Genomic DNA, 22,968 nt, shown 5'->3' on the forward strand with positions numbered 1-22,968 from the left:
ATGGCACGCGGCGCCATTACGGCTCCAAACATTTCGTCTATAACTTTACGCTGATTTAAGTTTAACAACGTTTCTAGGGTGCAGGAAACACACGGCAACGGAACATAAAGTCAAACGTAGGCAAGGAGGGAGGAAATCATTCCTTCTTTTCCATAAGCCTCCTTTCCATACATATACACTCCATGAAAAAATTAATGCTAAACTATTTTTGCGGCCATTTGTCATGGGGCCTGAATTCAAACATCAACAACTTTATTTTCTCTGCACACAAAAGGCCTAATTCTGTCGACTATTGTTCGCCAATTTGTATAAAACTATTAGTCCAGCCACCTCACAGGTGTGGCATATTAAGATGATGATGGAACAGCATGGAACGCCTTCAACTGGCCATAATATGATGTTGCTAATGTTAAGGGAGTTTTCAATAAGCTGACTTGTTGTTGAGTTGTTGCCTGTCAATTTCAATGTTAATTCCTCAACAATAAGCCGTCTCAATAAGAGATTTGGCAGTACATCCAACCGCAGACATGGAACCACACCATCCCAGGACCATCTGCACCTCCCAGACAGCTGCTGCAACTTTTGCTTTGCATAACAAATCATTTGTACGCCAACTAAAGAAAGTTCTTTTGTTTGCTTGTCGTCCTCACCAGAATTTCACCAAACACTTGAATGGACGTTAGCATATGCTGCTGCTAACTCATGTAGCTCTTATAAAACGCAGCCTGAAATTTAAAAATAAAATATAAAAATAAATAAAAATGCTACACGATAAACATTCTTTCCAATATATTGTTATAATTTCATCGTTTACCTGAAAGATTCAAGTGTTTTTTTCCGGTGACGGTTTTTCTTCTGGTGCCTCGTTCTACGTGCTACATCACAAGCCAAGACAAGGCGCGCCCCCTGGCGGACGTTCACCGCACAGCCAGGAAAGAACGTGACAAAGAACAATCAACTCTTGACATTTATAGCGCAATCATCGCAGTATGACATGAAGTTTACAATGTTGCTGACGTGTGAAAACGTGTGACAAAGCAACACTTTCAGGTTTGTGGATGCAAACATGTTTGGTTTTCAACACAAGCAGTAAACACACTAATGGGACTTACTCATTTGCCGGGACTAATTTACAATCAGCAGGCTCAGCATGAGCTGCACGACGCATGTTTACTGCAAAAGAGCAATTATGTGTTTGAGGTCGAACTTCTCTCTCACTCACACACACACACACACACACACACACACACTGGTGCTCAAGTTTAATGAAGATCATGAATAGCTGGATGGTTTATGGAACACAGGAAGTGGCCATGTGTGTGTGTGAGACAGAGAGAGAGAGACATCCTTGAAATGACCTCATGCCAAGGTCAGTGGTGACTTTACAAGGACTTCCTTTAAAAGTCCCTTCAGAGTAAGTCTGTCATGGGTGCTCACACTCATTGCGCTTTGAAAGCTTGCCAGGCGACGTCAACAGGGCAAAGGTCAAGACACGTGAGGCGCAGAGACGTATCGTGGGAAAATTCCAGAAATTGTGTCATCTTTTTTTTTTTTTTTTTGCAAGATGCAGTATGATGATGATGATGATGGAGATGACACAGAGCAAGAGGCACGGCGGCCTGGTGTCTGACTTCACACCGCAACAATCCCATGATTAGCATCTTGTTAAATTATACAGCTTTTTCCACACAGCATTCCTGACTGCTAGTTAACGTGACAACTAATGAGAGGAGCATGGCGTGTAAAAAGCTTTTATTGTGGCGGTCTGGACAGCAAACAGCAAACAAATAACAGCGCACTCAAATGTCACATTTGAACATTCTGCAGTGAGGATACTACAGTAGAACTACGTTGCAGCTCCGCCCACCAACAACAGCAGCTGGGACTCAAGACTTTTGCTTGCATAAATGTGTTCCCAGTGCGGAAGGAACCCGGATGTTGCGCTCAAAATGATGAGTGCAAAGTGTGGCCACCGCAGGAGAAGGAGAAGTAGGCGAAGGAAAAGGAGGAGAAGGATAATGAGCAGGTAAATATTGCCACGGTCATTTCCGGTAAGTGCGTAATGGCAGGAATGGATTTCCACTGTTAACACATACAGCCATGGATGACGAGTCCGACGTGACAGAGTGAAAAAAACTTTGCCTCCCATTCCGTGTGGCAGTGGTACATTTTTGGCTTTTACTTGATCCTTCTTCCTTCTTTTAAACATGGTCTTAAGTTTAGAATAAATAAACTGGAGGCTCACTGGTTAGCTGTGTAGATCCTGTAGCCTGTGCATAATTGGTTAGCAATGTGGTGTGAACAAAGCTAACAGTATTGTCAGAGCGTATGTTTATACATGGTAGATTCATGTTAAACTGTCTTATTATGTCTTATCACGTCTGCTATATTGGTGTTATCGAATGTCAACAATAGTATTTAGAAGGTCATATAACAGGTTTTTTCATGCTGTACAAAAATATTCTCTTTATTAATATTGAATCCTACGTTGTGGAAATTCACCTATCGCAGTCGGGGCTGGAACCAATTAACCGCGATAAACGAGAGACGACTGTATTGCATTTGAGGCACCGCCACAGTCTCGGGCGCGGCCGCAAACGTTTGATGTTGCCGCCCTCCTCGCTTGCTTGAGGCAAGAACGAAACCAAATGCCGTTTTCCATCACATTTGGTGAACTTTGACCTTCCAGTATGCATTTATATGTGTGTGTACCAATGCAATGACTGTGGGCGAGTCGAGCGGACGGGGACAAAGGATGAGAAGTTTCACCTTCGACTTTTCTAAAAGGTGGACAGGAAGTGAAGAAAGGGCGCCATTTACAAGGAGTTACAAGGAGAAAGGACACAGGAGGAGGAGGAGGTGAAAGAAAATAGGAATGGGAGTGAAGACAGACCTCCACCACAGCCCACCCACACTGTGCAGTACACACACACACACACACACACACACACACTGCGGTCAGCGGTTCACCTGCAGTTCACGATGACCATAACAACGCCCCAAGGAAGAGGAGACAAGGATGAGGAGAGCGGGAGAAGACGAGGCCGGATGCGGTAGCGGCAGGCATGAAGAAGAAACACAAGGCGGGAAGGCTCATTTGGAGCGCTGGGACACACAAATCACGACAAGTTCACAAAAAGGTCAGGTTCCTCTTCAGACCTGGTCTAACTTTATTCCTGCGTGTCGCCATGGAGACATTGAGATAAATGAAAGAGACAACAAGGAGACGCGCGAGGCCAGAACCGAGCGGTGGGTCAGACGCCTTGGTGAGACGTCGGTCTCCGCGGTTACAAACTGGTTGGACCTGGCAGGACGAGACGTTCGCTAAAATCTTTCCAGCGCTCAATGTGACTTTTGTTTACAAGCGCCGCCGGGACCACTACGTCAACTTTTCCACTCGGGTCCACTTTGGAGAGGCCGATGAAGAGAGTCAGACTTTTCCAGCGATGGACCTTTGTTGGTGACGAGGACGAGGAGGAGGATGGCAGGAGGACGAGGAAATGAGGCACATGACATTCAAGGAGAATTAGCAGAAAGCTTCAACATGTTAAAGAGCAGTTAGCAGTTCCAAGTTGTCCCCCATCCCACATGACGGGACCAAGTCCAGAGATACGATACCATGAACCCCGCCATGTTAGGGTCAGGAGGCTTGTGAGGAGTTAATTAGACGCAAAGGAGATGAGTACACTCCCAGAAGAAGGTCACTGTGCAGCACGTGCTGGTCCAAATGGGCCCACCATCCTCATGGCAGCATAGTTCTGCAGAAGAAGACACTATTGAACTTCCTGCTCTCGCATCTTTAGCAGTAAAACACAAACACCAAAACTTGCCGGGAAAGCGTAGAGGAAGACGCCAAGGAAGAGGACGACGAGGAAGAGAACGATGAATAGAACAATGAAGCACTTGAAGCGTCTCCACAAGATGAACCTGAGCGTCTTGTAGGGGGACGAGAACCACAGGAAGGAGGTCTCTGGACGCCTGAGAGGACCTCTCATTAGCTAGCTGTGTGTGTGAGAGAGAGAAGGAGCGAGAGACTCACAGAGGTTCCTCCAGGTGTGGGTTCATGTTGGGCTCGTCTCGACCCAAGCCGGCTGGTCTCTCCTCGTGTTCTTGGTCTGTCACAATTTCCAGAGACATCTCCACCTTGCCCTGCAGCGCCACCACATGTCAGGACGCATGGTTGCTTGTCACTAGCGTACGTCTTCTGATTGAGGACTCACAGCGAGTAGCTGGCCTCCGTCGTGTTCGCGTCTGCAGGGCCACCATCCTTTGACGGTCTTCTGCTCAAACAGAGACACCAGTTGCGCGGCTGGCTGCTCCAGCAGACGCAGATCGCACTTCTCCGCCGACTTGGCCGGACGTAACATGTAGTTGAGGTCCATCACCAGGTGACCTGAGAAGACATCGGGACATTATTGCTAACAGACAATTCCAAGATGTGCAACTAGTGCATACGTGTGTTCGGGTGTGGTTGCAATTCATCATTTTGGGATAGTACCACGCTGTTAAGAGTCACACACTCGGTGTACACAGTGTACTTGGTGAAGTGTACTTACTGTAGTGTTCCATTTATTTGAAACGCAGCTTGTACAAAAAGGTCAAAAGTGTCCCTGCCGATGTTGTGGATTATGAAGGTGAATGGATGGAAAATGAAAAGTGCGTCAGCCTCTTTTTCCATCTTTACGGACCTTTGAGGGATCCCGTGGTGAACATTAGGACATTTTGATGGCAGCTGATGTTAAATATGGAGGAATTGCGGCGTGATGAACGACTGGAGAGAGACGACACGTCCACTGGAAGTGTTTTTCCAGGGTTCGCGAGCGCTCGGCAGTAGGAAAATGTCTGACCCTCACACCGTGCATCAGGATGAAGAAAGGCAGTGGTCGCGCTGATGAGCTGAAGACAGGCGGGAATGGAAGAAATGCTTTGAGGTGGCCTCGCCGCCATAAAGCCTACGAGCAGAATAAACCTGAGCGACAGGACACGGTGACAGATCAGAGTCTGGATTCCTCATCTTCCTCTTCCTTGTGTCTCGCTCAAATAACGGGGTTGGCGCAAAAAGAAAGGTTTAAGCGCAGTGGAAAAAACAAGAAGGTCCATTCCGCGAGAAGGTTATCACATGTCACTGCCAGCTACATTCTACCAAAAATGAGCTAAAATCATCTAAATGTCACCCGACATGATTTCAATGTTTTCTAAGGTGCCGTCTGGGAACACAGTTTCCTTTCCAGGAAGCATTTAGTGAGGCGCCAGCAGCTCGGCAAGGCAGCGGATCCACTCCAGAGCAGGTTGGAGGTTCAAGCTCCTGTTGTCTACTGGATTCGTGTCTCACAGAGACACGTGCACGCGCTCATAGTCTTACCAAGATAGTCGTCAAAGGAAAACTTGTCGTTGTCCCACACCTGGATGGTCAGTTTGGGGGCCAGTTTAGTTTGGGCTTTGTCCAAACTCCAGAAATGTTCCTGCACATGGAGACAAAAGACATCACATGGCAACACGTCCCTCCCAAGGGACATGGTGTCCTCACCTTCCTGTCAACCACACACAACTGCTCTGCTGGTAGGTAGAGAAAAGGAAAGACGAATCTGTAGTTGAAGTTGGCTTCTCCATCCAGTGAACGGTAGTGGACATCTGTCTTCTGCTTGTTGTGCTCGTGTCCGTCCAGCCACCTAATGATACAGAAGAAGACACGGTGGTCAATGGAGCCCGGTGCGACAAGGTCATTTTCTCCGCCCACCCTTTCACGTAGATGTCGCTCATCTTCTCCCCGCTGACGCTGACATCGTCCAGGATGACATCGCTGGTGTTCCAAATGATGCAACGCAGCAGGAACCTGTTGGCGTGGACTCATTAGGATTCATAACCAACCACAATTCATGTGGCTCGTTTTGTGCTCCTACTTCTTGGCTTGGCGTGGCGTGATGTTGAAGGGGGGTCCGGGTGGTCCCAGAGACTTGGGGAAAAGGTCCACCCACATCATGAGACGTCCCTGAGAGGTGGTGGTCACCGACAGCCAATCAGAAACTAGGAGGAAATGAAATCAGGAAGTACCTTACCTGCTCAATGTCGGGTTGCAGCGGGCTGTACAGCACTCGGGTCTCCACGTGTTCTGGGACCAGCGCCATGTCCCTCAGTATGTGGAGCGACAGACGCTCCTCGACTGGACCCAGGTGACGTTTGGACACGTATCTATCCTCTAAACGCCACAGACCAGAAGATCAGAACAATACCCAAATTACTGTGATGAAAGCCTGCCGGAGCAGTCAGTGTGTGCGTGTGTGTGTGCGTGTACGTGTGTGTGTGTGTGTGCATGTGTGTGTCCAGTGGCGCCAAGGACGCCCTGATCCGGCCGCCATGTCATCAGCGTCAGTGCTCCGCCCCCGCCTCACTAGCTTGTCTCTTCATGGCAGTGTCGGACACACAAAAGCCCGCATCAGCACGCAGTATCTCACCGAGGTCGGCAACGCTGTGCTGCACCCCTCTGAAGTGGACCACGTCTTTGCGGTACACGGGCTTGCGTAGGTTCCGTCGCTCACACACTCTGGACAACAGCTGCTTGGGAGTGAGCTGGTCTCGCCACCGGTTGACCCCCGAGCTAAGAGGCCACATGTGGGAGTAAAAGTAAAGGGTGTCCCCAAATATGTTGCACATTAAAACTCACAGGCAGTAGGACATGGGCAGACCGCAGCCCGCTCCGTATTTGGACAGGAAGCGGTTCTCCAGGTCAATGACCGTCTCGCCAATCTTCTCGTCCTTGGTGAGCAAATCGTGATCGTACAGCATCACCCGTAGGTCCTTGTCCTGGGGGAGGGAACAGCTCAGCTCGAACATCCTGCACAGAAACAGTGAATGAAAACCTGATCTTTGGTGTCCTCGGGTGTCCTCTTGACATGCCCGCTTGAATACATGATATTTTTATAACAATAACAATTTTCCTGGAGGCACATTTAGCTCAGAATCGTTGCAAGGAGTATAAGCAGGATCCTCAGGAGAAGAATCTTACAGTTCCTGTTGAAGAGGACGTTTCTGTCCCAGAGAGGAGCCACACAAATCAACACGTGTAATCTGTGCTAGTCTAGCACCCCCTGCTGGTGTCTAATATCTTATCAGGATGCTCGTTATTCATCATGACTGCACCTACTTTCCAAAGACAGGCTCCAGCGTGCAGGGGAGATAGTTCTCATGGTCGTTGATGCTTTTCTTCCCCAGTGAAATCCTCACATAAGGGTCACACTAAAACACACACACACACGCACACACTCAATGTGTCTTTTTCACAATGGTCTCACTGAGCAGACCTTTCCATTGGCGTCTTTGGGCTGCAATCCTCGAGCCTGGACAATGTAGACGCGGACCAAACAGTCTTCCACGGAGTTAGGAGGAAGTTTCCTGAACTGTCTGGAGGGAGCAGGGGCCGAGGGGTCCTCCGGAAGGGCGTAGATTTTAAACATACCCTGCTCGGCAACAGCGACATGGTTTGCAAATTGTTGCGTTGTCGTTACAAGAGATGAAGACAAAAAAAAAGTCACCTTAAACTCTCCCACCACTGACGGATCTTCTCCTTCCTCCAGCGTCCTTCCTCGTTGCAGCTTGAAGGTTTGACAGAAATCGGAAAGACCCTCAAAAGCTTCCACCTTCTCCAACTCCCTGTCGTACACCTGAGGACAACGCACAGCAGGTTGATGCGTGTTAGCATGCTAGCTGTAGCGGCTCGGTGGTGGAAGTTGAGGGAGGGTCAACGAGTGGAAAAATTGGAAATTGGAAAATCTCATTTTCTCATCACATTCCACGCCGCGATGACCGAACCCTCCTACCAAAAAGGTCAACAAACGAATGGAAGTTCACTTAGGAGAGCTCAGGGCAAAGGTCAGGCAGGAAGGTCCTGTGAAGTGAAACAAGGTCAGGTATGAGCTCCAAGGTCCTTCAAGGCCGTGTTGAGGAAGAACGATGAAAGGACAGATTCCAACAATCATCTCAGGTCTTCAGACAAGGAGACTGACGTATGTGTCGGGGACGAGACTGACGAGTACTTCCAGATCGCTGGACGACTGGAAGGACAACCGGAGGAATGACTGAAGCGAGGGGGGGGTGGTGAGGCGGTGGGGGGGGGGGGGGGGGGTGAGCCCTTAACTTAAAAAGAATGAACCCAGATGATGACAAAGGCTGATTTGGAAGTACAACCTCCCACTTTGGCGTTTGTCTCCACGATGAGACAATGAGAAGAGGGGGAAGAGGACAGCTCCTGGCTTTCTTCTGAAATGTTCTTCCGGATTCTACACAAGAGCTGAGCTAGAAGAAACACAAAAAGCTAACCGCTAAATCACGCATACACACACTAGCTGACCTGCACAGTGTCCAAGCCTCGGTCCAGGTACGTCCCACACTTCCTTGTCTCTCCAGTGGACGCGTAGAACTTGCTCCACCAGTCCATGAAATCTTCTTCCTGCGGTGCAAACAATCAGGGGTCATCATCCTGATCAATCAATCAACTAGCTAATCAATACAAGTGTGTCCCCTGAGACATCAGGGCAATCCAAAAGTGAAAGTCTGAACAGGTTTGAAGTCGCTTGTTAACACGTTTGTGAGACGTTCTCCTCAAACCACATAAAGACTTTTGCTCTTGGAGAAAACAAGAAGTGTCTTTGTTCTGGAATGTGTGCTGGCGTGAAAGTCAAGCTTGTAAAGTGCGAGCGCCGCTGCCATGAGTCATGTGAGGCCGCGCTCTCCGTCTTTTTCTCAAACGTTGACTGACGGCTTTCTGTGGTTTGGACGCGAGCCGTCAGCTTTTATTTTTTTTCCCAGTTCGAGTGTCGTCAAGTTGACAAAATGTCGATACGCGTTGGTTTTGGATGTTTTTCTCACAGTCAAACTGTGGACGCAGCAACTACAAACCCAGACGGGAGTGATCAACGCCCCTCACCTCCTCTTACTAATCACGTACTAATACACACGTTTGACTTTGACCCGATGCCACCCAGCAAAGCCTCAGAGGAACACACGGGCCCAAAAACTACTTCTCGGTGTGGATGCTGGAAGTTGACCAGGAGTGCTCATCAGCCAGGATGCCCTCTCTCCTGTTCCTCCACAAAAAAGCACTGAAAATGGCAGCATGGTGTTCACCTTGACTGGAGGCCGGGTCAGAGGCCTGCAATAATGCCACTGAGGACCAAAGAGCAGTACTAGAAGTTGGCAAATAACAGCATCGTATGACTGAGGCAGACACATGTGAAGATTTAGTAGAGACATTTGTGAGGCAAAGAGAAAAGGAGCCCATGAAGAAGCAGCGTTTGCTTTTTCTGCTGAGATACCGTATTAGTCTTCCTTTGAAACTTTGAGCTTCTGTGTCCCTCCTTAAGCCGCTCTTTACTAACCGTCTGCGGTCCAAAGGATTTCTAGCAGCTCTGTTGACTTTGGCTGCAGCCAGACAGAAAGCCAAGCCTTTCATTTGACTGGCCTCTATATCTGACCCTTAATAAAACAAATATCTTTGTTTACAGAGAAAGAAATCAGTCCCAATTACTGCTGCGACGGGCCAGGATGTGTGCTCGCACATGCATGTGTGTGGCGTGTGTGTCTGGTCCGGGTCATGCTAAGTCTTCTAATTGACCTGGCTTGGATAAATAACATGGAAGAATGTTACAAGGAGCACGGTCTCCTGCTCAAATGCTGGATCAGATTTCGCGCGTAACCACACGGCGCAGCGTGCGGCTCTCTGCGAAGGCCCCGTCTCTCCGCTAGGACTTCTTTTCCCGAGCCGCCACCGCAAGAGCACAATATAAGAAGTGTCGTGTTTCGTCTCTGGCCGGCGGCTCCTTCCATCCTCCATCCTCCATCCTCCATCCTCCTCTCAGCACAACCGCTGCGATCCATCAGTGTCGCACTTAAAATAAACGCCATCAATAAGAACTTTCCAGCCATGCGTGCAGTGGCGGGAACTCTCGTTAGCTTTGTCATGAAATAATGCCTCCTGGTGACAGTGTGACACGTCTTGTGTATGTGCAACAGCGCTGGAGTGTTTGTTTGAATGTTTGTTACCCACGTGGAGGCTGCAGCTAGAGGCGGAGAGGTTAATGATAGCGGAAGTGGCTCCGTCTGCGAGCTACAAGTGCGCACACACACATAAACATAAACACACAGGTTAGTATTCATTTCTAGTAAGAAGAAAAGTTAGCGACTAAATAAGACGCTACAAAGCATCAAGGAAGATCTCCGACTGATTTCCTACAACCTTGTCCATGGTGGCATTCCAATGAGATCACCTGATGCGAGATTAGCGGCTCCTCGTCGTCCACGGCGATGAAGGCATCGCCACTGACCACACGGGGCATCTGACCTACAGGAAGCAGAGATATCCACATTGCTGTCTCGTTAAAGACTCCTCTGACTCGCTCGGGTCTCACCATGACCTCCATCCGCCTCCTCCTGATCCTCGTCCTCATCCTGGGGGAAGCATCGGTACTCCTCCAGGGAGCGGATGGTGCACTGGCCCACCACGGGCTTCCTGCCAAACTGACGGTTGTCAATGATTTTGATGACGATGGGGGGCATGTAGAGCTCCATCAGGGGGAGTCTCTGCCACGAGAATGCAAAAGAAATGTAATTGGTTTACTTGAAACAGCTGGGAGTCACAGATACATCATTTTTTCATATTGTTGTCCACGCCACTAGTGTTCATCCATTAATTCCTCCATAATATGGTCACATTTTCTACCACTTTTGAATATGAAATACAGATATATTGGTGTACCCCGTTCCTCGCCTGAAGACAGCTGGGATAGGCTCCAGCACCCCCGCGACTCTCGTGAGAATAAGCCGTAGAAAATGAATGAATGAATAAAACATTGATGAAAACAGAGATGGTCAAAATTGTTATTATTCATTCATTTTCTACTTCTTATCCTCACAAGAGACGTGGAGACCAGCCAATCACAGGGCACATATAGACAAACAACCATTCACACTCACATTCATACCTATGGACAATTTGGAGTGGCCAATTAACCTAGCATGTTTTTGGAATGTTGGAGGAAAGCGGAGTATGAATATGTATGAATGTTCACGAATGATTGAGTATGATGAGCGGTGATCGCCTTCTGATATTTTCAACATTACAATCCGGCAGCTGCAGCTGGAAAAATGTGTGCAGTGTTTCCATATTTTGACTTTTCCTAAGGCGCCATGCCACCAAGGAAAGGTCCGTCTTTCTTTTGGAGCGAGAGTGAAGGTGTGACCACAAAGCATCACATTCGCAACGTTTGCAGCTGAAAAATCAGCGTTTCTTACCACGTCAAGGAAGAGCGTGTTGACGTCAAAGTTGGCCTTCTTCTTCACGCTGCGGATGACGCAGCTTTGGACCGTGGTGCCGCCGCACTCCACCTGCAGGCTGGGCGAAGTGACGCTGGCTAGCTGGAAGCTCTTCAGGTTGCGGACGCCCCACGCCAGCACCTACACACAACAGCGCTGTTAGCGTGACAAGCATCTTCACCTGCCACATGATGCTTAGTAAGACTTTGGAAGTGTGTCCATGGAAAGGTTACACATCAGGAATGTCCAAAGCTTTGAGGTTCTCTGAGGTAGGCTTCTTCAAAAGAAGAAAATAAACATGTTTTTTTATGATGATGTTACAGGTGACATTAACAATGCTTGCAATTCTTGTAGGCATTTGATTCCAGGCAAATACTTTTTAGGAATGTCCAAATCTGCCAGTGATGATCATACATAAAATTTGAAGGATGGAGGGGCCACTTTCAGACATTTGGTAGATTAAAAATGCTCAGATTAGTATAGCATGCTAAGTTATTGCAACATAATAGAGTGCAAAAACATTATCAACCATTTTTGGCATTTTTTTTTGTGTGGTTCTAATTCTCCCCTCCCACTAATACAGGCTGTGTTTAATTCCATTTGTATAATAAGGTGTGGTGCCACTAAAAAAAAGAGCAGCGTGCCAGGAATGGTCCCGGACTGCACTTTGGACACCCCGATTGACACTGCTAACATTATTGCAATGTCGATGTGACATTCTGAAAAGAAGTCATCCTCAAGTGTGCTATTAATAACAGGACACATGGACTTAGCCCAACCTCAATGGCGGTTCTCTGCAGGACAGGTTTGATCCCCTGAGGCACCATGAAGATGTTGGGCTCCCTCTGTGGCGGGGGGCACGGAAGATCTGACTCATCCGGCTGCCAAAAGGAACAATATTGTTTTGAACGTGTAATGTGATGAGTCATCACACAGAACTAGCACTAGCTCTGCTCCTGATGTCCATGTGTTGCCCACCCATTGCTGCAGGTTCTCACTGAAAAATCCCGGGAACATCAACTGAAGGACACAAAGAGACAAGCATGTTACATATTCCAAGTATGTCCCCTGCATCAAACAGTGATGCTTTACCTCATCCAGAACATGGCTGGAAGTCACAATGTCAGCCTGAGTGGGAAACGGCCATAAAGAACATTTAAAAGTGTGGATGAAGAAAAAGCACACAAAGAGAAGAGGGGATGGAGATGAACTCACCTCCTGACCTGGGATATGGTGAACAACTGGCTGTCAATCAAGGAGGAGCACATTGAAGCATGTTGAAAGTGAGTAACACCACTACCAATCTCAACACCACCACTGACCTTCTCCCTATGTATGAGCTCAAACGCTGCCAACAGCTCGCCAGCGTCCTTGTCGCCGAGGCGGATGGGATACCAGGCCAGGCGAGGCGAGCGCGTCAGCGAGGGCGAGCACACACAGCGACCCATGAACTCATCTGCCCCCTGGATGGGCGGATGTACCAAAGTCACATGGTCTTCATGTACTCAATAAGTGAGGCTGTGAAGCACACATCACACAGCGTCCGACTCACATATGTGTCCTGGTCATAAAGTTCCACTACCACATGGGGGGGGCTGGCCATCGTGGCCTCGGGATCCCCGAAAATCTCCACCTCGTAGAAGATGAGTGTCTGGTCCCAGGTAGGGTTGAGGGTGTTACGCACCGTCACTGTCTTCTGGGACTGATGGAGGAAAGACACAATGGCGTAGGGGTCTGAAATCAGATGAACAAACATGGCTGAATGGAGTGTGACCCCCACCACCCTCATCCAGACACACACCCACACACAAGTAGAGTCTCCAAGGAGTCATTAGCATTGCAATAAACAGAAGCCAGTTAGCATTTTCCCACCAGCCTTCAATTAACCTCAAAAGTGACCTTCCATCCTTGTGTCCTTCCTTGCTTTCCTTCTTTTCCTGTCTGTGCACACACACGCACACACGCACACACACACACACACACACACACACACACACACACACACACACACACACTGTACTAACAAATGCCTCACTCATGGTGAACATTAGCTCATATAAACAGCAACACAAACAGCCTGGAGGGGTTATGCAAGTGTGTGTGTGTGTGTTGCAGTAGTTGTTAAACATAAACACAAACAAACACAAACAGGGAAAAGAAAAGAAAAAGTAGTTACGGTAAGGAAAGAAGACAAGAAAGGAGAGTATTCAGAAGCAGTGTGTCAAATGGAATAGTTCTTTCAGTACACTTCAATAAGTACATTGTGTACACTGTGCACTTAGGGCTCTATTCTCCCATGAGCTTAAGTGGGAAAAGGTGCAGGATTCTCCCCCTCCACTGCAAATAGGCACATTGGGTGGAGCAATCCTAAAATGTATACTTCCCCTGTCAAATCTGGCCTTGCCCATATTATCCCCTCCACTTAAGCACTTTTCTCCCTGTGCGCTACTGAGGCTGCAGTAAGTCCAGCGCCCCGGGAAGGTGAAACAGTATATTGCACTATTGCTGAGGATGCCTGCCTGCCTGCCTTATGCCCAAAAGGACGAGGACAATTTGCATACTGTATGTGTGTGTCTGCTTTACCCACGGTGGGCGTGTCACGAGTCTGGATGTGAGAATACAAATAAGCTTGTAGTGCAAATGAGAGAACAGGCCAGTGTAGTGCTGTTCCACATCCATCACATCGTCGTTGAACTACATTACCCGCTTTTTTTTTCAACTTATTCCCCTCCCTTCTCCTACAAATACTGCGTACCCGCCATTTTGACTGTAACATCTGGGTACTGAAAGTCCACTGCATGTTGCCATATTTGTCAGTGTGAAAAACTACGTGTAAGTACACAAGTGCACTAACTGAAACGTCAATCAAGTGTGCTATTGACCTCTCTCTTTGTCTTGGTACTTCATGTCCTTCATTTGTAGGCGTTCCCGAGGTGAAAGGTCAAAGATAACCTACCAGAGAAGCTGTCCTTGTCCATGGCCAGCAGGTCTCTAGCTTGATACAGGTAGCAGCGCAGGTGGTAGCGGGTTCCACCTACAAGCAAACGAGGACCTGAGCGGACCGATGAAGAGGAGAACGCACCAAAGAAGAGAAGCGACTCACGCTCAAAGAAACAGGAAATGGTGGGTCTGTTGACTCCAAAGGTGGTGGTGACAGACTTGTCATCATGTTTGTCTTCTATGTTGCTCTGTGAGAGGAAGACCGAGGACAGAGTGAAGGGCGGATTCACGGTCCAGTCACTTTGAAGGGGTCTCTCACCAGGGAGCACTCCAGAGCAAAGATGGCTGCCGGTCCCGTCTTCTCCAGGGGCTCCATGCGACACCTCCACCTGCGCCGCCGGAAGCTGTCCGTCTTCCTTGGCTTCAGGTGGAACCTCCAGCCAAACAGCGAGGTGTACTCCCAGCCCTCCCGCTCCGCCTCGTCTGGATGCTGCTGAAGGGTGCAAAAAACTTACTGTACAGTAAGTGCAATCACAAAAAATGATTTTTTTTTTCATTTACCTTTCTGAGAGCTTCCATCTTCTTTTGGTCTCGCCTTCTCAAGCGTATCCATCGCCTCCGACGGTTGGTGTGGTACATCTTCTCGGCAGGGACCCACGACTTGGGACGGCGATCCGGTGGGATGGTGATGCCGTACTCCCAGCCTGCACACATACGTACATAAAACCATGCAAACATTTTTTGGACCGTTTGACGGCTCTATGACTCACCTTGATCATCTACGCCCCTGTTGAGATCTTCACTCCACTCAGGCTCCTCCCACACCCAGCCCGGAGGACACTCCACCTCGTCTTTTGGCAACGCCTTCTCGCCATTCTGTCGCACACAAAAAGCTTTTAGACCCCGGGTCGCCACACCGCGATGAGGTCTGCCCCCAGACTGTCAATATATGAATGTAGCCTTGTGATAATATTACCCAATTGCCCGGCATTGATTACTAGATTTGATGCATAACAAGAAATGCTGGGAATGGACCTGAACGTGAACAACACACACCACGTCAGTGTATCCCTCCGGCATGCCAATCCACTGGCCACCAGGTAACCTCATCTGGTTTTCAAAGACTTCCTCTGTGAAGGTCATGTGACCGGCGTCCACGTCAAACAGCAGTCTGTCATGAAGGGAAGTGGTTTACATCAGGGGTCCCTGATGGCTTCTATTTGGAGTATGATGACTTACGTCCTCTCAGGGCTGATGTACCAGTCTCCGGCCCAAGTCCATCCGGGTGAGGGTTTGAAACTCTCCCTGGGCAGTTTCACCCTTCCCGTCACATCGCTGAACTTAGGACAGGTGAGACCTGTAGTACCCCAGCTGCCCACTAGGGCGAGTCGGGTCTGGTTTTCATACTGTAGTGACAGAGAGAGAAATGTTGTCAAAGAAGAAGACTCTAACGTGATGAGTTCAGGATCGTACCGTTTCTGCAAATACGGACAATTTTCCTTCAGCACACTGGTTGAAGTGTTTGTCATCTGCAGCCAGTCCGAACCACACTTTGACCCTGAGCTGACCGGGAAGCTTGGGCTCCCTGCTGCCCCCCTGTGGATGCTACCCTCAACAACAGACACCAAGCATCGGAAAAACGTTACTTTTAGAGAAGAGGTGGTGGAAGTTTTTTTAGAGGGTGTGGTCCCACTTTCAGGAAGATGGTCTGTAACTGTCCACAGTGTTTGCCACAGTGTTGCTCAGAGAAGAGGACGCTATGAGCCGGAATGCGATGGTATGCCACCCTTCGCTCACCCTGCAGCATCCATATGACGATGTCAGGGAGACTGTTCTGAGGCTGGACGACATGCACAGACATGACTTTACAAAGGATTGCTTTGAAGACAAATGTTGTTCTTTTACAACTTTTCTGAAGCACCTCCTCAGCCAAACTCCTCAGCCGGCTGGCCCAGTCCTCCGCCTGCTCCATGACGGTTGAAAGCTCCGTGGCCGGCCCGTGTTTGAGGGCCAGTGCTGCCGTTACGATCTGCTCCAGGTGCAGAGTGCGAATGTGTTTCAATGAGCGGTCCAGAGGGGTCGCACACGGCCATCGTTGAAGAGACGGCAGCTCCTGACTGGAGAGACACAACGAAGTAAACACAGTTTTAACTTCTTATTAAAGGAAGAGGATGTGTACTGACTGACAAACAAATTGATGATTTTTTCTAACTTCTTTAGACCATTCATTTATTTTCTACCGCTTATGTCGCAGGGGTGCTGGAGCCTATCCCAGCTGTCTTTGGGCGAGAGGCGGGGTCCACCCTGGACTGGTGGCCAGCCAATCCCAGGGCACATATAGACAAACAACCATTCACACTCACATTCATACCTATGGACAATTTGGAGTGGCCAATTAACCTAGCATGTTTTTGGAATGGGGGAGGAAACCGGAGTACCCGGAGAAAACCCACGCATGCACAGGGAGAACATGCAAACTCCCATGGTAGAATCGAACTCCGGTCTCTTAGCTGTATGGCCTGCATGCAAACCACTCGTCCGCCATGCAGCCCCTTCTTAAGACCATAATGAATACAATTCAAGACCCATTTTTATCATCATATATTATCATCTTGCGGCAGTAGTGGCTGTTTTATGTGTTCTATGAATAAACTTGACCTTAAATTAAAATGATTGGATCCTAGACTTTTAAGACCCCACAAATACCCGGGACTGAGCTCCCAGAGGTTTAGGCTACTCTGGAGATTTCCTGTCCATAAGTCCTGTTGTCTGGCATGTAGCAGGGATTTGTTCCTTATTCATATTATGTTTGTCTTGATTTGTTGCGTCCGACCTCGTCGCAGCTTACCTGCAGTCTGTGATCACCTGATCCAACATCTCCATCACACGCAGCTCCAGCTCATCCATGTCGCTCCCTGACTTCACTTCCAGCTGCACCCGCTGCAGGTTGGCCTCCTGGACCCCCCCATAAGTGTCAAACACATGTCAAACACATGATGCCACGTGATAGGGCCTCACCAGTCTGTCAAGGACGGCCAGCAGCATGTTGAGAGCCTCCATCCTCGGAGCAATATCTTCCCACGCTGAGGACAGGACCACCACTGGCTTCACATTTCCCCAGGGGAGGTAGTAGTAATGGCAACCTGAAGGACAACAAGGATGACGCGGCAGCTTCAAGGACACAAAAGTCCACCTAGAAGGTAACCCACCATCAAACACAGCCCTGCTGAACTGCGTCGTGGAGGCCAGAGGGAGGCAGCTGTAGTCAAACTTGTTGCCGTAGTTGCCGATGCTGACCTCAAACTGGACGGCATCGTCAACGTCCTGGAGGAGCATAGCCGAATAGAACGCCACAAAGAGAGAGAACTTCCTCTTCCTGAGGAACTTCTGTTAGGTGAAGAGAGGGGAACCTTCAACAAGGTCTTGGAGGTGTGAATCTTCTCCTCCCTCACCTCAGCCACCAGCAGATCATCCGACGGAATGTCTTCCGTTTTTGGCTCCGGCTTGTCCACCAGCTTCGTGGTCAGTTCCAGTAAAAGCCGACCTCGGTAAGCCACGCCCTCCCCCTGTGAGTTGGAAGGAAGCGGTGTCGGAAGATTAGGGTCTGTTCATGATGTTCATGTCTGTTTCAACATGATGACTGTCGCCATGCTAATTTACCTTTCCCAGGTTCAAGGCCTCGTACGGGTCGTTGAAGGTGCTGAACTCTCGGGGGCTGCCGTACAAGTTGACAAAACACGGACCAAACGTGGGCAGGAAGCCAAGCGTATCATCCACTGTGGGCAGCCAGACGACAGCGTGAGATGGCGACGTAGATCAATATAAATGTGTGAGTGGCGTATTGGTGATGAAGAAAAAGACCAGTAAAAGGACAGAGGACGTACTGCCAGAGGGGACGCTGCGTGGAGTCAAGTCATCTGAATGCATAGACAGGAAATGAGATACAGTAAAGGGAAGACAGAAATAAAGCAGATGTACCGCAACTCGGAAGGTCATGTGTTAGAGCAGTGGGCGGAGCCAAGGAAGAGTGTGGAAAGGAGCTTCCTGCTCGCCTTTAGAAAGAATGCAGTTTTACGTCAGGATGTGTCTTTCGTATCCACACTCACCCTCCAACTCTCCTCCTGGGGCTGAGATCTTGGACATACGAAGGTGGGCGGTGCCAATGACATCGTTGTGACTGGCTCGGTCCCTGTCAGGAGGACATGAGAAAAGTCCACGTTTGATATCATTTTTATTTGGAGAAAGAAAGACAAATAAAGTGTCAACCAGTCAAGAATTCTGATCCTCATCTTCTCACACATGGAAGGAAACTGGAAGGAAGAGCAGAGCAATCATTAAGAACCAATGCTGGTAGTAATACAGTAACACTTGTAGCAGTAGTAGCTATAATCATAATACAAAGTAATAATAACAATAACATAGAAGTGAGTCTCACCCTGATTGGCATTGTGAGACTCTGGTGCCACTGTGGATTGGCATTCTTCTCCAGAACCTTGGTGCAGATCTAAATGAAGACGGACAGATGAGGATTAAGATGGCGTGAAGAACAACATTCCACTGGTTGAACACACGTACTGTTTTGCCAGCAAAGTGGATCTCCACAAGGGGATCCACCAGGTTCTTCCTATTGCTGTCAAAGCCAAAAATCTGCCTCATGCCGTCCATGAACGCATCGTCCACTACACAGAGAGCATAATGTCAAGTGGGCGTCAGTGGAGTGTCTTAACAGCTGCTAAAAGTACACAGACTCACTCTGGGGAAGGTCCTCAGCTCTGAAGACCCTCAAGGTGAAGGATGCTCCTCTGAGGGACAGACCAGCTGGACGCAGTAGGTTCCCTTCGATGTCCTCCTTGTCCTCCACACAGTCACGCTTGTCCGCCTGGAAAGCCACTACATCATCATCAACATGGTGGACATCTATCATCGCAGTCACTCTCTGTTTTTGATTATCTCAAGGATGTTCTTCAGCAGGTCCATTTGGGACAAGAATATGAACTTATGGTGGATAATGATGGATTTGAACAGGGCAGGCCGTCTCTCACCGGCGGCTCATCTCCAGCAGCCAGCACCCAGAGGCTGACCTTCAGGTAACCTCTAACCCCAGCAGACAGGTCATCAGGGTCACAGAGGAGCAGCCATTTCCTCAAGTAGCAGTGTCCTAGCAAGGACACAGGACGCGTCACTCTCGTGGACAGGTGTGGACGAGGTTGCGGCGTCCTCGTGGTAACTCACGGTGCTCGTTGTAGACGGCGCCCACGTCAAGCTGTCAACACAACAACGCTCACGGTTTAATCTTTGAAAGGATGTGATGTCACTCTAAACGCTCACCTTGAACTGTCCAATCATGGCGTCCGTCCTGAGGGAGCGCGAGTCGCACACCTGACAGGCCACACGAGGGAGTCAAGGAGGAGACGCAGTGAAGAAAAGACAACGAGTGCTACGGCTCACCGTGATGAAGATGGCGTCGTCAAACAAGTCAGATGGCGTCTCAAAGAAGTTCAGGAAGAAAGTCTGCAGACAGGAAGTTGAAAAGCGTTACAGCGCAGAAGAAGAAGATGAAATACGTATATCATGTCCTCACTGACCTCATCAAAGGTCGGGTTGTTGCCTTTACGGATGCGTGTCCTCCTGCTCTGTCCAGCCACCGTCACCTTGACGACGGGGTTGACGTTGACGCCAGGCAGCTGTCGAGCTGCGATGACCCGCACGCGGACCTGTGACACAAGAACAGCATGAAAACGAGCTGGCGAAGAGAACCACGCAACTTAGTCCACCTGAATGTCCTGAGGCTTGTTGGAGAGAGGTTTGGCCTGACCGCTGGTGCCCCTCCTCCTCTTCTTCAGCCCCCCGTGGGTGTTGTAAGAAGGCGGCGAGCGTTTGGGGGTCTGGGCGGCGGGTGACTCCTTCCCCTGAGGCCCCTGGGGGCCAACCACCACCATGGATCGTCCGTCATCCGCGACCTGGTCCTCAGGGACCTCCAACATGATCATGCTCTCCGTGTCCTCTTCACCCAGCGTGTCCAGGGAGATCACTACATGGACGCAAGTGATGTGAACATTCTCATAGCTGGCACCAAGCCCCCACAGTGGGTGGCAGTGGGAGGCACTTTACTTGTGACCGTGTCCAGCTCCACATTGGGGTTGCTGTGCGGGGGGACCTCAGGCAGGGACACAGATTGGAAGAAAGGAGCCGACCCTGGAGGAGGGGTGTAGGACACCTGCAAGGTGAGTGTGGCCTGATGCACAAAAACAAACAAAACAGTCAAAATCCACGTAGGAGAAGTTAATTAAAGCATATAATGGAAGGTTCTCACCCCCGTATTGTTCCTCTTGGTGTCCAGTAGAGAGACGGTGAAGGAGGCGGCCATGTTGGGAGAGCTCAGCACATCTCTGACAGAGAGTCGACATTCCCCAAGGAACCTACACGAGAAGAACTTGAGGAAACATCTGAAAAACATCTCCTGGGTAACTGTAGCTCATATTACCTGTTCCTCCCCATCTTCTCATGGTCCTTGACCACACAGTGCAGCTCGGCCCCTGAGTCCAAAGGGACCCCCTTCAGGTCCCATTCGAACCCCTGGAGGTCAAAGTTGACATTTAAGTTAAGTTGGTGACTATTATTGGGGGAATGGTGGTGAGCTGACCTCGTTCCAAACTGGATTGGGGTTGTTCTTGATGACCTTGGTCTTCTTCTTTGAGCCTGGAAGCCATGAAATAGTAGAGGTACCTAATGAAATGAACATCCCTGGACTTGTTGAATGAATGCTTGTGTGTGTGTGTGTGTGTGTGTGTAAGTCAGCACACACACACACACACACACACAGAATAAGACAAATCATTTCTGGAACTTGCTTGCTTTCCTGTTTTGGACGTGAGAAGACACAAATAGCGACATGAGTGCACCTCCGCTCTTTCACCACATATCTTCAAAAAACACCTCCACCCTTCCTGGGGGGGTCAAAAGGGTGCATGAAGCCAGCTTGAACCCTCCATCTCCTGAGAGCCGACGTCTCCCAGACAGGAAGTGGCTGTTTCAGTTGGCACAGGTTGGCGGGCCAGGAATAGACCAGCGGGGGGCGCTAAGTTTAGAGACAAACTGAGAACAGTGATGAAGGGAAGGGTGGGGGCCGGCAGGGGGCAGCGCTCTGGCAGGTGGGGCTTAATATTTAGTGGCTCCATTTTTGTCTGTGACAACTTTCCAAAAAGACTTTTCCAGAAGATTCAGCATCTTGTCCATCTGGTGTGGAGTACGAGCTTGTGTGTGAGGGAGACGGCATCAGGAAGTGTCGCTCACACAAAGGCAGGAAGTTAAGAGAAGTCAACTTTAGGGACATGGCGAATGGAGAACATTTGACCGCATGCCGTGACTCAGCATATTATGTAGAAGAGAAAAAGGCAAAGAGGAGACATTGATGGTTAGTGTCCATGTGAAAGGGTGCATATCTTCCCAACTGGGTAAAAGTAAACAAAGCTGCTTGTTCACTGAGTTTTAGTGGAACCTCAGGACCCCCCCCCCCCCCCCAAAATAAAAGACCTCTACCGAGCGGCAATTTGCAATTTTCTTACCTCTAAAGTTGACGCTGGCCAAGGGGTCAGAGTGCCGCAAGTTGTTGGCCCGCTGGACAATACAACGCAACATGCCGTAAGAACCTCAAGCGAGGCCTAACCAGTGGGGAACGCTGAATACGGTCCAAGTTTTCCAAGTGACAATTATCACATCACCAGCCGGGATTGGGGAGCATCAACGACTAAAGATTGGCAAAAAAATGTCAGGAAATCTTGGAGGTGTACCTCAGAAAAGGAAGTGGAAAAAGAGGTTTTGAACAGAGGAGATGTTTGCTCGCTGAGCTTCGGCAGCTTCTGTGCAGGAGTTGATCCCACACAGAGGAAAAACACCTCACATCCAGAGGAAATCCCAACATTTCCTGTTCCCTCTTCCTCACTCGTGTCCTACTCATTGCTAACATGTTTGCAAGTGCAAAGATCCCACCTTTATATGACACCAACAACTACATTATCCGAACTGAGATGGAAACTTGGACATCATGAAGGGAAGAACGCAAACAGTGAATGGGCAGTGCGCCCTGCCCCCCTCCCTCAGGGAGACACTGACAGAGCTTTCCAATAATAACCTCTCAGCTGTTTGGGAGGAGGGGGAGCAGGACGGGTGTCAGTGTTTGGATCAATAATAATAATAATGATAAAGCAATAAATATAATAAGAACCTTTAACTCATATGCTAGTATATCAACTTAACGCTTCCATCCTAGCTTCAGCCCCGCCCTTACCTTCATGGGTGACAGTGCAGTAGGCGTCGCTGACGTCGTCGTCTGGTGTTTGCAGACGTTCTGCACACAGAATGAACACACGCAGCATGACACACACACACACACACACACAATCAGAGATGAGTAGATATCCAAATGTTGTTCTTAAAAAGAAAGCTCCATGAGGACGAGAGACACTCATATAGAATGACCACAGAGAGAGCGAGAGAGAGACTATCAAATTAAAGCTGCTGCTCTCAGCTGTCCCACCCGGCTAACCCCCCCATGCCACTATCTCACACATGCCTACACACACACACACACATCGAGAACAGCCTTCATTATTAAAGTTGTTTCAACATGTATATGTATAAAAGCACATAAGAGAAACAGATTAGGGGTCAAAGTTCAATTCAATGGCATACGGTGACAAAATACGGTTTATGATTCAGCACACT

General features: G+C 49.0%; 1 protein-coding gene across 1 annotated transcript; it reads right to left on the reverse strand.

The window, feature by feature from the left end:
* Positions 1–1,742: 1,742 nt before the first annotated feature.
* On the reverse strand, positions 1,743–22,679 carry dysf (dysferlin, limb girdle muscular dystrophy 2B (autosomal recessive)). The gene is made up of 57 exons (XM_078794401.1): positions 22,532–22,679; positions 20,888–20,943; positions 20,729–20,820; positions 20,558–20,663; positions 20,356–20,479; positions 20,019–20,275; positions 19,830–19,958; positions 19,693–19,755; positions 19,573–19,623; positions 19,477–19,507; positions 19,287–19,402; positions 18,997–19,123; positions 18,820–18,923; positions 18,680–18,748; positions 18,511–18,554; positions 18,351–18,433; positions 18,129–18,161; positions 17,905–18,020; positions 17,697–17,810; positions 17,454–17,631; positions 17,263–17,387; positions 17,093–17,199; positions 16,166–16,361; positions 15,938–16,084; positions 15,718–15,849; positions 15,484–15,650; positions 15,301–15,415; positions 15,015–15,120; positions 14,806–14,948; positions 14,564–14,737; positions 14,408–14,492; positions 14,261–14,338; positions 12,857–13,038; positions 12,627–12,767; positions 12,520–12,549; positions 12,397–12,432; positions 12,283–12,324; positions 12,084–12,185; positions 11,284–11,445; positions 10,401–10,572; positions 10,260–10,333; positions 10,040–10,099; positions 8,345–8,443; positions 7,530–7,658; positions 7,299–7,454; positions 7,142–7,233; positions 6,662–6,832; positions 6,453–6,595; positions 6,057–6,196; positions 5,901–5,989; positions 5,738–5,833; positions 5,528–5,669; positions 5,363–5,462; positions 4,221–4,393; positions 4,040–4,149; positions 3,831–3,978; positions 1,743–3,758 (listed from the first exon to the last, which is right to left on the reverse strand). Exons 1-57 carry the CDS (start codon positions 22,617–22,619, stop codon positions 3,702–3,704), a joined length of 6,402 nt encoding a protein of 2,133 aa, XP_078650527.1. The 5' UTR covers positions 22,620–22,679; the 3' UTR covers positions 1,743–3,701.
* Positions 22,680–22,968: the final 289 nt, after the last annotated feature.

The sequence above is a fragment of the Doryrhamphus excisus genome, linkage group LG2 (genome assembly GCF_037039965.1).
Source record: "Doryrhamphus excisus strain RoL-2023G ecotype Guam linkage group LG2, RoL_Dexc_Guam_v1.1, whole genome shotgun sequence".
NCBI lineage: Eukaryota > Metazoa > Chordata > Actinopteri > Syngnathiformes > Syngnathidae > Doryrhamphus > Doryrhamphus excisus.

What these genes read in the sequence shown, in the direction of transcription:
- dysf (XM_078794401.1), bottom strand. Translation starts at nt 22,619, where the DNA reads ATGCTGCGTGTGTTCATTCTGTGTGCAGAACGTCTGCAAACACCAGAC. An exon ending in CCAAAGACGCCAATGGAAAG is followed by an intron (nt 7,234 to 7,298) that starts GTCTGCTCAGTG and finishes TGTGTGTTTTAG; the next exon opens with TGTGACCCTTATGTGAGGAT. An exon ending in TGTGTGTGGTTGACAGGAAG is followed by an intron (nt 5,463 to 5,527) that starts GTGAGGACACCA and finishes CTCCATGTGCAG; the next exon opens with GAACATTTCTGGAGTTTGGA.